The 15,293-nt window shown below is 38.7% G+C and overlaps 2 protein-coding genes across 2 annotated transcripts; both read right to left on the bottom strand.

Moving 5' to 3' along the window:
* Positions 1-12,292: 12,292 nt before the first annotated feature.
* Positions 12,293-13,337, bottom strand: LOC146476812 (uncharacterized; the record flags this gene model as incomplete). Its single annotated transcript, XM_085113874.1, has 2 exons — positions 12,293-13,035; positions 13,105-13,337. Coding segments are annotated over 2 exons (729 nt in total), but the record flags the coding sequence as incomplete, so codon positions are not given.
* LOC146476813 (uncharacterized) lies at positions 13,332-15,023 on the bottom strand. Its single transcript, XM_085113833.1, has 2 exons — positions 14,933-15,023; positions 13,332-14,077 (listed from the first exon to the last, which is right to left on the bottom strand). Exon 2 carries the CDS (start codon positions 13,876-13,878, stop codon positions 13,378-13,380), a length of 501 nt encoding a protein of 166 aa, XP_084969959.1. The 5' UTR covers positions 13,879-14,077; positions 14,933-15,023; the 3' UTR covers positions 13,332-13,377.
* Positions 15,024-15,293: the final 270 nt, after the last annotated feature.

Raw genomic sequence — 15,293 nt, forward strand, 5'->3', positions numbered from 1 at the left:
TTTGTTTTGGTTAATATTGGAGTTAGTAAATTCTATTTCTTAGGCATTTTAAAACTGTGTATACTGTTCCTACATTAACATTAACAAAATTTCACTTTCACAGCAAAATAAGCATTTGAAAGCCATACATTGATATGACTAAAAACCAATGTTCATAAAGGAGATGACAAAATAGTTATGTGACAAATACAGTCAACAGAAAATGACACTTTAAAAGTTCTAAAAGTTCATGATCACTGTCACTGTCATTATCCAACTCAAGATGATTAAAATCAAACCACTCACTGACACTTGATTTCCGATGTAAAGTGAAATGGGAGTTGTACGCAGTTGATGTTTCCTCAATGTTTGGTATGTCCGTGAACACTTCTTGGACAACTTCCAACACTCTCAGTGCGTTTGATATGGAAAAGACAGGAAAATTGGTCATCAAGTATGCGACAGTAAAAATGTTTTGACGATTTTTGACGATATCCTCCATCAGCTCTGTTGAGAATCCATGACTAGAACTTTGATCCAATGATAGCCCTTCACTCTGGATGTCAGCCAGAACCTCATAGAGTCCTTCCTTCAGTGTGTTACTATCATCCCCTGTTACATCTCTTTGTTTCACAAAAGTAAGATCTGAAGCACTGTCATCCTTTCCTTGGCAAAACATCTGCATTGCAATTGGTACCACCACACATGACAATCTTTGTACAATATGAACAACAGTCATGTAAAGGTTCCACAGGTTTAATTGTTGCATCTAACGAGTTGTATGCTGAACACGAAGACAGCCTTTAGCATTAACAAAGTCCTTAACGTCTTGCTGACAATGTCCAGCTTGTTGGCCATGGAATAGCATTATGATATGTGACTTCTCTCCATCTCTCCCAGCCCTTTCGGCCTCCTGGTGTAGGTCAAGAATAGACCTTGCTGGTCCCCAGTTAATAACAAATCTGACATCAGGGAAATTAACTCCCATGGAAAGGGCAGTTCTTGCAATGAGGACTCGTTTTACTCCTTGCGTTGCCTTAAACTCTTTCAACACTCTATCCTTGCTGCTTTGCCAGGAATTCGAATGGTAAATTTCGATTAAGCAACTATGTTGCTTTTCTGAACAATCCGGCAAGAAAACATCCTTTCCTAGCTCACACATTAAATAGTTTACAACAAGAGCTATGTCGTTCATAGTGTTACGAAACACTATTGTCTTTGGACAATTCATCTTTTGCTCTCGAATCACATCTACCAGCCATTTCAGTTCTGTTAGCTAAACATCTTCACCTTTTTGACGCAAAATCTCAAGTTAAATCAGTTTGGTCTCACATATATTTTGGTGGCATCAGACCTCAGGCAGAGCACTTTCTTGATTGTTTCCTGTGTTGTCACATCAGCAGTGCCAGTTAGAGCTCCAACAGGTGTGCCTTGGAGTGAAAATAGAAGTCGTCAATTTATCTTTTTTTTTAGGAACAGTATCAATAAGGGGTGGACCATTAGAAAAAAAAAAGAGGGGTGACAATTTTTCAGTGCATGAATTTTATTGAAGTGTCCGTCTATTAATAATAATCAACTACAAACATCACTAAATCTTCAAAATTTCTTATTTCTCTTAATTTTACCAATCTTTCAGAGAAAAACTACTCCTCCCAAATAAACTTAAAAATCACCCAAAAATTCACAAAATACCCCACAATACAGATTCACAATATGCTAATAGGGTTTTTGGATTGCTTGAAACGTGAACGAGATACTTTCATTAAGGCAAGTGGCAGAAAAATGGCGTTCAGGGTGTAATGCCCCCTTAAAACGCCAGTGCAGCACTCTAACCATGTGAGCTATGAGATACACACTGGGTGATGTCAATTCTGAGTATTTAAAATGGCAATCACGAAACATTCCAACATCCCAAATTTAAGAGAATTTCCCCCCACCCCATCTATGGAATTTTTTTTCGTGGAGTCAAGCTTCTCAGTCTAACTTAGAAAAGCTTCTTCTCCTACAAAAACAGGCTCTACGTTTGATGAACTTTTCTACAACAAGTGAACACGTTATTCCTTACTTTGTTAACCTTAACATCCTACCTGTTCATTTTCTCTATATTGAATCTGTTCCCTGTTTAATGTATGATATCCAAAACAAATTAGCACCTGTTCATATTCAAAATTTATTTAAACATGTCTCAGATATACATTCCTACAACACCAGGTCAGCAACTGCTGACAAATTTTACATCATGTCTTCACGTCTTGATCAACTAAAAAATCCATTTTCTCGATTTGGCGCACGGCTATAAAATTCTTTACCGGATAATACTAGAAAGTCTGACAACAGAAAATGATTCAAAAAACAAATACATGAAATACTAATCAAGATTTTAAAAACAGAAAATGCTTACCTTTCAGTAGAAACAAAATAAATCTGAATGTTGAACAACTTCACCTTCAAAAGGAAGAAGGTCAATATGGTTTTCTTGTGATCTAAAATGGCACAGGCAGTCGACATGTCATTCTTTAGGTGAGTTTACAAATGGGCATTACTGTAAAACGTCAATTAAAACTTACTTCTAGTGTTTCTTTTTTCTTCATTACACTTTGGCTGATCTGCAGTAGAAACAAAATAAATCTGAATGTTAAACATCTTCCATTCAACACCACCTAACTTCACCTTCAAAAGGAAGAAAGCCAATACGGTTTTCTTGTGATCTTAAATGGGCATTACTGTAAAACATCAATTAAGTCTAAACTTACTACTGATGTTTCTTTTTTCTTTATTACACCTTGGCTGATCCGCAGTGAAAACAAAATAAATCTGAATGTTGAACAACTTCACCTTCAATAGGAAGAAGGCCAATATGGTTGTCTTGTGATCTTAAATGGCACAGGCGGTCGACATGTCATTCTTTTGGTGAGTTTACAAATGGGCGTTCCTGTAAAACATCAATTAAAACTGAACTTACTGCTGGTGTTTCATTTTTCTTCATTACACTTAGGCTGATCTGCAGTAGAAACAAAATAAATCTGAATGTTAAACATCTTCGATTCAACACCACTTAACTTCACCTTCAAAAGGAAGACGGCCAATACGGTTTTCTTGTGATCTTAAATGGCACAGGCAGTCGACATGTCATCCTTTAGGTGAGTTCACAAATGGGCATTACTGTAGAACATCAATTAAAACTGAACTTACTGCTGGTGTTTCTTTTTTCTTCATTACACTTTGGCTGATCTGCAGTAGAAACAAAATAAATCTGAATGTTAAACAACTTCGATTCAACACCACCTAACTTCACCTTCAAAAGGAAGAACGCCATTATGGTTTTCTTGTAATCTTAAATGGCACAGGCAGTCGACATGTCATTCTTTAGCTGAGTTCACAAATGGACATTACTGTAAAACATCAATTAAAACTGAACTTACTGCTGGTGTTTCTTTTTCTTCATTACACTTTGGCTGATCTGCAGTAGAAACAAAATAAATCTGAATGTTGAACACTACCTAACTTCACTATCAAAAAGTAAGTTTTGGTTGCTTTGTTTAAATCTTCAAGATCTAGTTATATTTTTTGTTAAATTTCCTTTAGTTTGAATGAAATGAAATCTAGATTTCTTTTTTTTTTTTTAATTAGGGTGGCTTAATTAAAATGAATTAAACCTGGTTTCTTTTCTGGTGGAGTTTAAATATGTATTGTAATGTTTCTGCTATCAGTGAATAGATGAATAAATTAACATTTTACATTAGATGTTTTTTGACACACACACACACCTTGCAACTTAACATGAAAACAAAATCATGTTTTCCCAAGCTGGAATTAGTCTAATAAAATGCCAGTTGGATGTGAAATACTTAATCAGCTGTGACTGGTAAAATAAAGATGTTTGGGTGTTTGTTGGTGAATAACTTAATAATTAGGATAAATGTATTTTTAAGTATGAATGATGACATTTATCTGAATGTACCTGTGAATGAAAAAATACATACCTGTCGGAGATTGTCCAGTTCCATTGTTTGCTTTTGATGTGCTTTTTTGAGAGCCCTAGGAGAAGATTACAAGATAGATAGATAGTTTATTCGGATCAAAATCACAGCTAGAGGCTGAATAAGGTTAATCGTTACAATAACTCTAATAAAAAATCTACTAAAAGGTAAAAAAAATATGAGAAAAATGTACACTACATGTATACATATAACTAGAAAGTTTATCACAATTACTGTATATAACTGTGTTCATAAGTCTCTCCGTCGTAGCCAGAGGGACATTAAAATTCCTCTTTCATCTTAAATTGAATTCACAAATGTTACGAGGTGGCAAGAGCTCATGCAATTTATGCTCTGGGTTACAAGTAATGGAATAAAAAAACTTAGTTGTGATGGACTGTCTGCGTCGAGAGAGCGACTCCAAATTGGGTTGATGTTATGTGTCGCTATATGGAACAAACGGAAAATTAATTTGCAAGGCGCGCTTCTGTAGCTGTTCTAGCTCAATGGATAAATATGTGGGAAGCGCGTTGTGAAACACACTGGGCGTGCATATTCTGTTACTAGGCGGATGCAGGTCAAGTAAAAGATTAGCAGATCTTTAACGGGGATATTCGCTCTCTTCAGTTGTTTAAGAAAATATAACCGGCTCGTTCCTTTTTTTACATATTTCAGCAACATGACAGTTCCACCGGAGGTCAGATGATATATTTAGACCTAACAACTTAACGGTGGACACTACCTCTATTGCTTTCCCGTTGATGACAATGGGAGCAAAGTCCACGGCTGATTTAGCAAACGAAATCCGTAGTTCCTTACACTTCGACTCGTTTAGCTGGAACTTGTTTTGATTAGACATAGCGATCAGTTACTCCACATCAGATTGGATATGGCTATCTTCCTTCTTGTCAACACACTCTGCAATAGTTGTGTTGTCTACATATTTCCACAGTTCCGTGTTACTGGTGTTGATGTCATCAATCATGGCACCCCTGTCGGAACATTCTTCATTTCAGACAAGCAGTCTTCTCCCAACTTTACTCTCTGCGTGTGCTCTGTAAGAAAATCAATGATCCAAAACGATACGCCAACCGACATGTCCAGGGCCAGCAGTGTCCTGGTGAGAAACGCGTGGTCTATGAAATCGAAAGCCTGCTGGTAATCGAATAAGACGACCCTGATGGTGGATCCTGCACCATCTGTATGTTTGGTCCAGGAGTGCACCATACTGATTAGCGCATGCGTTGTTGAGGAAATCTGGGATAGCCCCAAATTGGTTGTCTCAGATTTTCTTGAGAATTGATGGTCGCAAGTGTTCCGCAACAACAAACTCCTCCGCCACCTTGGAGAGGACGGGCATTAACGAGATAAGACGCAGGTGTTTATTTATGTCTTTGATTGGTTTTTGCTTTGGGATCTGCACGGTATCAGCAGATTTCCAAGAAGGTGGTAAGCCTCTTTCTGCAAAAGAGCTGTTAATAATGTCTGTTACCGCGTCAGAGAGGAGATCCGCATTTTCCTTTAACAACCAATATATACCGTCTGGTCTGGAAGCTTTCATAGGGTTGATTGAAGCTAGCTGAAGGTAAACAGCTTGCACAATAATGGCAAATGGCTGCTCGGTGGAAAGGGCTTGCGGCTGCTGGAAGGTTTCTTCAGACAACGGTGTAAACTCTTGCATTGGGGAGAGAAAAGTAGCATTGATCAGATTGGCCAGATCCGAGGCATAGAGAGACTCGTCACTTATGTGCTGTAATGATCTGATTAGCTCGTCTGAGTCCCTGACGGCAGATGACATGCGGCTCAGTTTCTTAACTTCTTTGCACCAAGCAGACGGTTTGCAATCCTTAAGCTGGCTAACTTTGGAGTCGTAGTACCGCTGCCTGCAGATCTTACGCTCACGGTTCACTCGGTTCCGCAGGAATCGAAACATTGGCTGATTGTTTTCCGCGAGTGCTTTTTGCCGCCATCTGATGAGAACTTTCAAGGCTGGATTAACCCAGGGCGGGTCACTAGAGTGGATCGATTTAGATGGCAGTGGTGTACTGCCCAGACCATACCGGATTATGGACTGAAAGATAAGCACTTTCTCCATGCCGCTGTGTGCGTCGCTAACGAGGGTGTGTGCGTCAACCTCTTTGAGGTAGGTGCGCATAGCCAAGCATTGCTTTGTTTCAAGTCCCTTGTTTTGATTGTTAATTGCAAGTTGGAAAGATGAGATCTATCCTTTGCCTGTACCTCTACGGATATGTGATCTGATAGACCGTGAGGAGGACGTTGGATGGGGTCCTTGTAATACTCTTTCAGATCCGTTAAGACAAGGTCTAGGTTCAATCGCCTCGTGTGGGGAAATTAACAATCTCTTTGAGATCAAAACTGGTCTGAAGACGCTTGGTGTTAAGCTGATTGAAGTCTCCAACAATGAGTAAACTGCAGTTGCGAAAAAGCGATTCAATGGACGACAAACTCTGCCACAAATAATCTAAAATTGCAGGGTTGTTGTCGTTTGTTTGATAAGTTTATATGCAAGTCATCTTTCACTGCCTTTTTTATTTGTGAAGCTAAAGTACGCGATAGTTTATAAGCAAGTCCTCTTTTGCTGCAATGTTCAGTTATTAGGCGAAAGTGCACCACTGTTTATATGCAAGTCATCTTTCGGTGTCATTTTTTTTATTAAGCAAAAGTGTGCAACAGTTTATACGCAAGTCATATTTCACTGCAATGTTCGTTTATTAAGCGAAAGTGTGCCATAGTTTATATGCAAGTCATATTTCGCTGCAACGTTCGTTTATTAAGCGAAAGTGTGCGACAGTTTATACGCAAGTCATATTTTGCTGCAATGTTCGTTTATTAAACAAAAGTGCGCAACAGTTTATACGCAAGTCATATTTCGCTGCAATGTTCGTTTATTAAGCGAAAGTGCATGACACATTATACGCAAGTCATCTTTCTCTGCAATATGGCGTTCCATTGCGGACAAAATCATATCTACAGTAAATACATATTAAAAAACATAATGTGTAAGTCGAGAATTTTACATTACATCGAAGGTAACAAAAATATAAGTCGAGATTTGCTAAATATCAGTTGAGAAGAAACACGAGTCGAGATTTGGAAATTCAAGTCGACCAAAAAAAATATATATGAGTCGAGATTTGTAAAAAAATATATGAGTCGAGAACGAGAGAAGGCTGAGCAGTTGTCTTGTGAATCTGTGGCTTCATTTCCATACAGACGAGACTGAATTTTGGAACCAAAATGGCGGCGCTTTGGCGACCCAATATTAAAGATATTTTTTCCCTTGCAAGAGACCCGGCCGATCTAGGCTTGCAATAAGTCGAGACCAATAGAAGACATGAATTGAGGATGCCAGTAGAAGGGAGAGAGTTTTCTTAACTGACAGATACCCAGCTAGATGATTTAACAAGGCAGGCATCACAAGTTACTCCAGCTTCAGGACTGAGGATGGTACAAGGGTATCTAAGACAGCGTGGCCTCGCTGTTCAAAGAATTCGCATTCTTCACTCTCTACAAAGGGTGCATCCAGTAACTTCCACACTAAGAAATGCTCAGAGACTTATTAGAAGAGTTTACAATGTTCCCTCTTGCAATGCATTGTGGTAAGTGTTATGCCCAACTAATTGATTATTATGCCCACAACTGTGGCAGGAGGAGGTCATGCAGGCAGTGCTCAGGATCCTGGGGATGGAGGCAGAAACCTCCTCCCCCGATCGGAGCAGACCAAAAAGCCAGGTCTGAATATTGTTAATATCATCTGACTTTCTATTTGATAGGATCTTCTACCAACAGTGACACAGTGCCACGGTGTTTTGTAAAATTCTACAGGTAGCCCATCATTTCCAGGAACTTTATTTAAAGGAAAGGAGCTTAGCACCTTGGTGCATTCTTCCAGACTAATTATACCTTCACCAAGTTGCCTAGATTTATTTGAAAGCGTTGGTATTTGCAAGATTTTATAGCAAAAGGAAGGTCCGTTTTGTTGTTCACTCTGCTTATGTCTGTGTCTTTTCTGCTTCCAAAATTTCAAATGGATCAGTTATAATAGCACCCTCATACCTTATATGTTTCTTGGTATGATTTCGTTTCTCTAGATTGAAGAAGTACTTGGAATTCTTTTCCCTATGTTCATGCCATTGTGCACGGGATCTTACTATTATACCTTCAACTTTTTTCTAATATAATTTATCTATACGTTCCTTCAATGAGTTTAAATTTACTAAATTTTCTTGAGAAGGATTGTTTTAAAAAATTTAATGTGCGTCGTAAAGCGCTTTGTTTACTAACTCCTCTTCCGCCTTACTTTGTTTGCTTTTATTCATAGCATATTTCCTAGAGTATTTCTTTTTATTATATTTTACCCATTCCCACTGAGCGCAGATCAGTAAGGTCTTCCCTTCCTTCCTGAAGCCATATAGGTATCATGTGATTTATTTCATCAACATATAGTTTGTCACTCAGCAAGGTGCAGTTTAGTCTCCAGATCCTAGGACACTTTACTTCTGCATCAACATCTTGAAGTTCTAATATTATGCATGAGTGATCAGTTTTAATTGATGGTATTCGCAGGAGTTTTTATTTTAGGGTTGCATATCAATGAAATCAGTGGTAAAGGAAATTACAAATTACTACAACTGCAATACTGGAACATTTGCAGTGGCTGATGGATTGTAAGTGTGTCGACCCATGAACAATGCATGGCTCTTGGGACAATTCAAACTATTTTTTTACGTTTTCAATCATTTCTGTTCCATAACTTCTGTAAGATATAATTTCAACTTTTTGTCCTTGTTAAAATTATAGTAAGTTGTATTGTTGTAATATAACTTACAAAATCTGGTTCCCCTTTTCCAGCAGCTTTTAGTCTCAACACACAATGAAATTCACCAAAGACAAATTACTAATTAAGCAGTAACTGGAATTCAAAAATGAGATGAAGGGAATTAAGTTGCTACGTTAGCAACATAGCAGTCGAAGTAAGTAAATTACCTTGTCTGCGATGTTAGGAATTGTGTCTTCTGCCTTCAAATCCTGAAACGTTTGTTACCAAAAATTAGTGTGCTATTACATTCCAACCCGTGATAAACCAATTCCCAATTATTTAATCATGATGCAAGGAGTAAATAAATTTACAAAAAAAGGAGTTCACCTTCTTGGTCCTCACCGGTAATCTGTATACTAAATGAACTTATTTTTTCCCCGTATGTGTCTTTTTAAAATAAATAATGATCCCAAAAAGGTCATATGAAACTTAAAAAATGAGTTCATTTTATGTCAGATATAAGTTCTTGTTTAGCATACATAATTACATTACAATGGCACACTTACTTCTGTCAATCTTTTGGCTTCCTCTTTCAGGAATTTAATTAGTCTCTCATCTTCTCCATGTTGCTGTTTAGGAATAACATAGAGCATGTAATTAAACAAAAGTAACCCAGAGAGAGTTTAAAAAATAAGTTCTGGTCACCTTTTCCAAGAAGTCGCATTTCCTTTTTAAACTTGACATGGTCTGCTGGGCCTCAACTAGTTTCTATGTTTTAGATATGGGATAGAAGTTATTAGTCAATACATTTTGTACATTTTCTATGAGCTTTTCACAAAAATGGAACTTAACCAACCTTATCCAAGAGACTGATCTCTTTAGCCTTTCTTGCAAGTAAATTTTTCTCTTCCTCTAGTTCCTAGGCAAGAATTAATGCATCATTCAGCCCCTTTTTAGCATGCTGCAAGTTTTATTGACATTTGGCAGTTAGCTGACATCATGACTGTCAAATCATTCAATTATGCTATTAGCGCTAAATTCTATTTTTTGCAGATATATAAAAACAATTATTTGCAATAACTCAGGGTCACCCAATAGTATATCTCAATAAAATATGTTTGAAATGTAAGGTCCCCTTGATAGTCAACTTGAGGTCGGTGTATCACATTTGCAGCCTGCAGACTGTAAATTGTTTTCACCAGTTGTAATTTGCGTACAAGGCACCTAGACTCACAACAGCCTCCTAAGCTAAATTGCGTATATGATTAGTACGGGGACCGGAGTTTATCTATAAAACATCAAAACTGGCTAAAAAGTGACGCTTTTTTACATGCCTTTCTGAGGTATGTATATTAAATGGCAGTTTACGTGAATTTTCAACGTTTTATGAATCTTACAATTAATTCCCATAGAAATCCTTATTTTGAGAAGGCTTTTGTGACTGTGGGGACCCTGTGGCACCCTTATTCCCAGGCTTCTAAGAAAGTTAAAGAAAACATTGTGATGGTATGGCTCATTTCTCATTTTTCTCATCGGGAACCCGAGCTATTGTTTTCTAAAGGAAGCATACTAAGCAAGGAAAAGACATTCCTAGTTTTGAGAAAAAAAAAAAGAAGAAGAAGAAGAAGCAGTACTGGAGGAAATGAGTAAAAATCTTCACATTCACGTATTGATTGGTAAGAGCACACAGTACATTTTAGGCTGTAGAAAGCAGCTCAATTGAACGATATAAAGCCTATTGTTAAGACGTTGTATCTTAATGTTTTGCAACATGAAAGGGTAATGGGTTTGTTTACAGACTGGTAAGACAGGTGTAGATTACTTTATGTCATGGCTCGGCAAGCTGCTGCTAGCACTTTTTTTTAGTTGTACAGGTCAAATTGTCCTGCGTATCCAAGTCACAGGAATTTTAAGCTGATTTGATGTTCCAAGGAATGTAAACTTGAAATGTATCAGTTAACATAAACTTTTTATTCATTAAATGACAAGGAATTGAAAGGTTAGATCTTCAATAACAGGAACGTAACCATTATATATCATTCCAAACTTTGGCATGCTGGGGAGGGGTAATCCCATAAATTTCGAATGGGTGTGCGCCGCCCAGGGTCTTAACCTTGACACTATTAAATATGAGACGAGCATAGATTGATAACCTATTAAGGATCAAACCCAAAAAATTAAAAACTAAATAGTAACAATGGGTAAAAATGTAACCCGATTTGAGCATAAACCATTCCCTACCACGGGGCACACGACCTATGTATGGGAGTACCTCCCAGACTAGGTGCAAGCTTATTGGAATCCTTTGAACACAAATTCTTTGCTTACATTCACTTTGTCCAGAGGTGGGAAAAGCTCATGAAGTGAAATCCATCGTCCTCTGTCCTTGTGTTTAAAATATTAAAACTGCACATGTCATTGTCATAAAAAATGTTTGTTAAGTGGTAACACAATGTTAATGTCCTTTCGGTCTAAGATAATGGTCATGTTCAAAGACTGCTTTAAAAAATTCTTGTGGACATCGAGCATCCTTTGGCGATCTTCAGAATTGATGCTTACATGAAGCAATGCTTCGAAATCGCCATTTTTTGCCCGGAGACAAACGGGATTTACGTGGTAGTGGGGGGCCTCTGGTTTGTTCGTAATTTTTGTTCTTCCTGATGACTTGTCATACCAAGAACGATACTCTTTAGTTGACACTACCACGTCAATGGAGGAGGGGGCACACTAGAATCAGAAGGTCGAAGTTTCCCCCCGCAGCCATAGCATACTCTAGCGGTTGTCTTGTCTAGCCATTTAAGGTGGTATCGCTGCTCATTTTCGACACTTGCAGTCTCCACGTAGGGATGCATATCTGTGTAGCTGTCATCATTTCTTGATGATGCGATGGCCCCGGTTCGCCGAATGCGAGACTTTTGCCAGGCTTTTCCCCCGCATTCTTGGGTGCGGCCGTAGACGCTGCTGCAGTGATGTTTGGACCACCGCGAGAATGAAACCAGGAAAGGTACTCGTGCAGTTTGGCAACGTGATCTGCAACAGCAAGTGAATGAGAACAAAGAGAGGCAGTTTTAAAACCTTTACACTGACAAATGCAGACTCTCTTTTTCTTTACCGCCACAAAATACCGAGTTGCCCCGGTATCACTTGCAACAAGAAAACCTTTACGATCTCCCGGAGCTTCCACGATGTTAGTGCTGCCAAGAAGCAAGCACGCAGCTTTGTTGTATGATGGTAAGAAAACTGAGGATGAGCCAGTTTCACAAAAAGGAATGGAGAGTGAATGTGCTGTTGAAGTCTCCTCATGCCTTTCCCTTGTTTTTTCAGGAGGACCTTCCCCACCTTCAGGGTCTTGCTGACCTCCTTCCCCACTATCTTCAAGTCCCAGTTAATTTTGCTGGCCATAAATGCCTCCTCTTGGTACCGTGGTTTTTTTTTCTTTTTTTTTTAATTTTTTTTCTTTGCCTTGCAGACATATATTAAATGTTTACAGTACTAAACACTACTGATACTAAATACTACTAACAATATTCACTATACTTGCACTATTTACAATATTAGCTATACTATCAATACCATCCATTCAATGCTCGTACTACTAATAATTACAATGCTGGTACCGTGGTTACAACTGGAAGGGCGTCATGGAAGTCCCTTAAATGCTTTTGTATTTTCTCTTCTGACCAATCATATGTCCAAGGGTGTTCATCAACCTTAAAATGTTTGAACCCTGGAGCTATTTCAAAGGGTCCGTTACCAATAATGGCATCTCCGACATAACAGAGATTGGCGTTCTTTTCCTTTCAAATGTTTTCAACAACTGTTGGCATTTCAGTGGCCATGTAGTTTTGCTCTGCCTTAATATTGCGATGCACTGATTCGGGGTCATTATTGTAGTAGAAATCGTATCCCAAACCCATATCTCGCCTAATTGGATAGAGAAGCATCTCTTTCATGTCTTTGGCTTGGTAACGTACAAACCATGAATGGAATTCTGGTCTACTGGTTTGTCTGGTGGCCTTTTCAGGCTCGTTCCATACTTGCTCCAATTCTGCCAGGTCTTTTTCAGAGTCAGCCTCGGTGGCTCGGTCAATCAAACCCCTCTCTCGCATCACTTCAGAGCCAAAGATATCAGCAACAATTTCCTTCCTCTCATTACCATTCACACCAAGATCTGTAAGCTTCCGTTGAATATCATCCTCAAAGTGCTTTTTACAAGCCAGGAAAACGGCACAAGGAAAATGGGGTGTCAGTCCGTTTTTGATCGCTTTGTCTCTGTCACAACCGACACCTAAAATTCACGCTAGTGATGGCTTAAGTCTTGTCATGGAACTTGCGAGAAAACTGAAGGCTTCCTGATCTCAATGCTTGTGAATAAGTGTAGGCCCAAGTAATAGTGGGTGCTTGCCTGTTCTCTTCGACAAGAGCAGCTGATGCCGGTATGTGGTTGGTGTTATGTAGAACTCCCCACAGTTGTAAGTAGTGTCGACGCTCAATATTCCAGGCTTGGATGGATTCGTACAAAATTGTTCCAAGTCTAGTAGCTGACGGTCATCGGAAAGAAACAGAAGTGGCTGAGGCGCTCTTGGACAAATCGGAGAAATCTATTTGGATGTGCGCTGTCGTCAATACATTTCAGAATCATGCAATAAAGTTCGTCTTTTTGACCGGGTCTTGCAGTGTAGGTACTGCTTTGGTGGTGAATTGCCGTTCCTTAATTTTTTGAACCTGATTGACCGAACACGGTCTAGCAGAAACCTTACAAGCTGAAAGGCCACCGGCCACCTCTCGAGTTTCCACGTAGACATCTTGTGAGCTTTTACCTGACTTCAACTTCTTCTTGATCGCTTTCAGTGTAGATGGCTGCATGCGGGCTTTCTTGCATGGGGACACTTGGTGCTCTGATTCCTCAAATTGATAACAGAAGAGGATGTACTGGTATGGGGTACCATCTGATTTACAAAGACTGTAGATCCTACGCTTAAAGTCTTTATACTTAGCATGCACAAAGTAGGTACATTGAAGAACATATCTTTTATTCCTCAAGGTGACCTTTGACATTTTCGTGCCGCTATTTCTCCAAGAGAAGTCGTCAGACTTGAGGTCCTCACTTGCAGGTATTTCTCGATCAAAAAGAAACATAGCGTTCTTTTGGCAAACTGCTGGTCTGTCTTTACAAATTGCAAAACTGGGAGGATTTAACAGATACCGTGCAAGCTCCTCAGAAGTAAAGTTGTCTTGAATTGCAAGATATGGTAAGCTTGTTTGCCCTCTAAAATAATTGACGTCTTCTCTCTTGACATCTTCCAATAAGAATGACAGCCCTTCTGACTCGGAAGAGCTTTAGGAATGAAAATAGGCAACTTCAATAGCCTGTACATTCATAACTATGAAACAGTAAAACAATTCGATCTTTAAAAATTGCTTCGACTCTCCTTCTATCTTCCTATGTGTAATCGAAAAATGGAAAATGGTAGGAAACAATAAAATTGTAATTAAGCACGTAATTTACATTCATATGTAGATCGCAAAGAAGTTATGTACTTAAAAGAATCATTACATTTTGGGAACGTTCTACTCAATATCATCAGTGTCAGTTTTCAACAGAAGAAATTTAGGAGGCATGAACATATTTATCGCATGAATGTGCTGTGACAATGGCTGAGATGTACTTATTGATTACTTTTTTCCCTTTTTTTTCTTTTCCATTTTGGTATTTCAACATCAATGCAGTAAGGTGTATTACAGCCAACCTTCTTAAAGCGGCACTGTAAGACAGAGACCTTGGATGACAATTTCTTGTCCGATTTCCTCTGATTGCCGGCAAAGAAGTTCTCTATAAGGGATACAGATACAGCTTGTCCGGAGGGTGTCTGGCATCGACTGAGTTCTCATGTAAAAAAAAAAAAAAAACAACACAACACAACTGGGCAGATGTTGATGTCCTAAATAAGGCACCTATAACCCCCCCCCCCCCCCCCCTCACAGACACACACACATACAAACTCAAAAATCGAAAACATTAAGCAAAAAACATAACATGACGTACAACTGTCTTCACTGGAGCTAGGACCTGATACTTAAATGAATTTACTTTGGTTGAGTTAAAGGACAGACTTACTGTCACTGCAGTGTTAAGTAAACAGCATTAAACCTTCACAAAGCTGATAATTATGAGAGACAGGTGATCTCTTACCTTTCCTGGGAGCTCTCATCCTTGTAACAGGTAATTTTACAATCTGAATAACTAACGAAAAAGAGCAAAATACATAGCTGAGACAGATGACTTATCCACACCCCTCACTCTAATACTAGGGTTTACCATTAAGGTCTACAAATAACAAGCCACGGTTTTGCATTATTTTCAGAAAGCTGATAATTATGAGAGACAGGCGATCTCTTACCTTTCCTGGGATCTCTCATCCTTGTAACATACTTTCTTACAATTTGAATTTCTAACGAAAAAGAGCAAAATAGAGAGTTGTGACAGATGACTTAACCACACCCCTGACCCTAATACAAGGGTTCACCATTTAGGTCTACAAATAAGCAAGCCA

This window comes from Pavona decussata, unplaced genomic scaffold (genome assembly GCF_977016875.1).
Source record: "Pavona decussata unplaced genomic scaffold, jaPavDecu1.1 SCAFFOLD_72, whole genome shotgun sequence".
Taxonomy (NCBI): domain Eukaryota; kingdom Metazoa; phylum Cnidaria; class Anthozoa; order Scleractinia; family Agariciidae; genus Pavona; species Pavona decussata.